At 42.7% G+C, this 1319-nt stretch overlaps 1 protein-coding gene across 2 annotated transcripts in view; it reads right to left on the bottom strand.

Annotated features, from left to right (window-relative positions):
- The window catches only part of LOC106949258 (C-X-C chemokine receptor type 4-like), a 6057-nt gene extending 5783 nt beyond the window's left edge, over positions 1 to 274 (bottom strand). The window contains exon 1 of one of the 2 annotated variants that reach the window (XM_015035388.1): positions 165 to 274. In XM_015035388.1, coding sequence (XP_014890874.1) covers positions 165 to 274 — 110 coding nt within the window. Of the gene's footprint in view, positions 1 to 29; positions 70 to 164 lie in introns of those variants that run through there. The other variant, XM_015035389.1, reaches the window with a different exon arrangement.
- Positions 275 to 1319: the final 1045 nt, after the last annotated feature.

Here is a 1319-nt window from a genome sequence, read left to right as displayed (position 1 = left end):
TAATTATGTTACATTAAATGTAACATAATTAGTGATTGACAAAACACAAATGGCGCCCTCTCTACTGGTTAACCTATCACTCTGTGTGATGCAACAAAGATTCAAGTTACCCTTTGAACAAACCTCCAACACCTCTCAGAAGAGAACGGGATTTGTTGACTTACCACAGCAGAGCGCTGATCAGACTGCGTGGAATTCTGGGTTTCTCACCGAATTTATATGCAACCAGTAGGGGGCGCCAAAAACCACCAATTACAGGACAATTATGAAACATATTTCATTTGTATATCTACCGACCCCACACCCGTGAAACTTGTATCATGCCACAGTCCTCCACGTTTGCCTCAGTCCTCGCACGCACAAGGGTAAATAAATAGGGTTTCCCCCCGCCCCCATTTGGAATTGTTTCTGAATTGTTCGTGCTTTGCTAGAGCAGGGCTGCAACACGTCGATCGCGGAAGGTTTTGAGTCGATCTCGGCATTAGGTGACGAACTGAACGCCGCCGGGACGCTGAGACCAGCACGTCCTCCTCTGACTGGCTTAAAATATTCGTAACTTTATTAAAGAAGAAGAAGAAGAAGAAGAAGAAGAAGAAGAAGACCAACAACAACAACAACAACAACAACAACAAATCAACAAAACATGTTCAAATTATTGATCCAACAAAAATAATAATCCCTTATTGTTTCAACAAGGTTCGCAATTCTGCGCGTTTCGGTTCCTTTACCAGAATAACTAGCAGAGCAGGAGTTTAAAATTAATTAATCTACCACATCTGTCTCACAGCCGCTGTCGTCTCTGAACATGCAATAAGCGACAGGACTAATTATCTCGTTCGTCTCTGTGAGTATACGTCATTCACAACAAACATCAAACATGGTAAATATGTTTCATTAAGTATTTATCAAATGTGGTGGGATGGTGTTCCACCCTCCCCCGCTCTGTGCGCCGGGTGCAAAGCTGTAGCGCTTTGGACGCTCTGCTGTCTTGTCTCGTCTTCCCGTTGTTTGTTTGGGCCGCTCTTGACTAAACCTGTTGCGGATTGGACGGGTTGTGTGGGCGGGGCTTTACTCCTCTGGCCCCCTCGAAGGGCATTTGGAAGCGGATGACAACGATTTGTTCCATTGTTTTCTTTTAGTTTTGTTTTGTGATTGAAGTTACTCATTTGTTTTTGTTTGATTTACTAATTTCTTTTGCATTGCATGTTTTATTTTATTATTTGGAATAATTGAACTTGTCTGCCTTTACCTTTTGTGTTCCTTTTGTTCCAGGGACCGAGTAGTGGGCCTGAAGCCTCATTTTTAAAGAGAGAAATGTT

The sequence above is a fragment of the Poecilia latipinna genome, unplaced genomic scaffold (assembly GCF_001443285.1).
Source record: "Poecilia latipinna isolate Pla-1442-1.1 unplaced genomic scaffold, P_latipinna-1.0 Scaffold334, whole genome shotgun sequence".
NCBI classification, from domain to species: domain Eukaryota; kingdom Metazoa; phylum Chordata; class Actinopteri; order Cyprinodontiformes; family Poeciliidae; genus Poecilia; species Poecilia latipinna.
The sequence above is the reverse complement of the archived record's forward strand: the minus strand, read 5'-3'. Positions and strand labels throughout refer to the sequence as shown.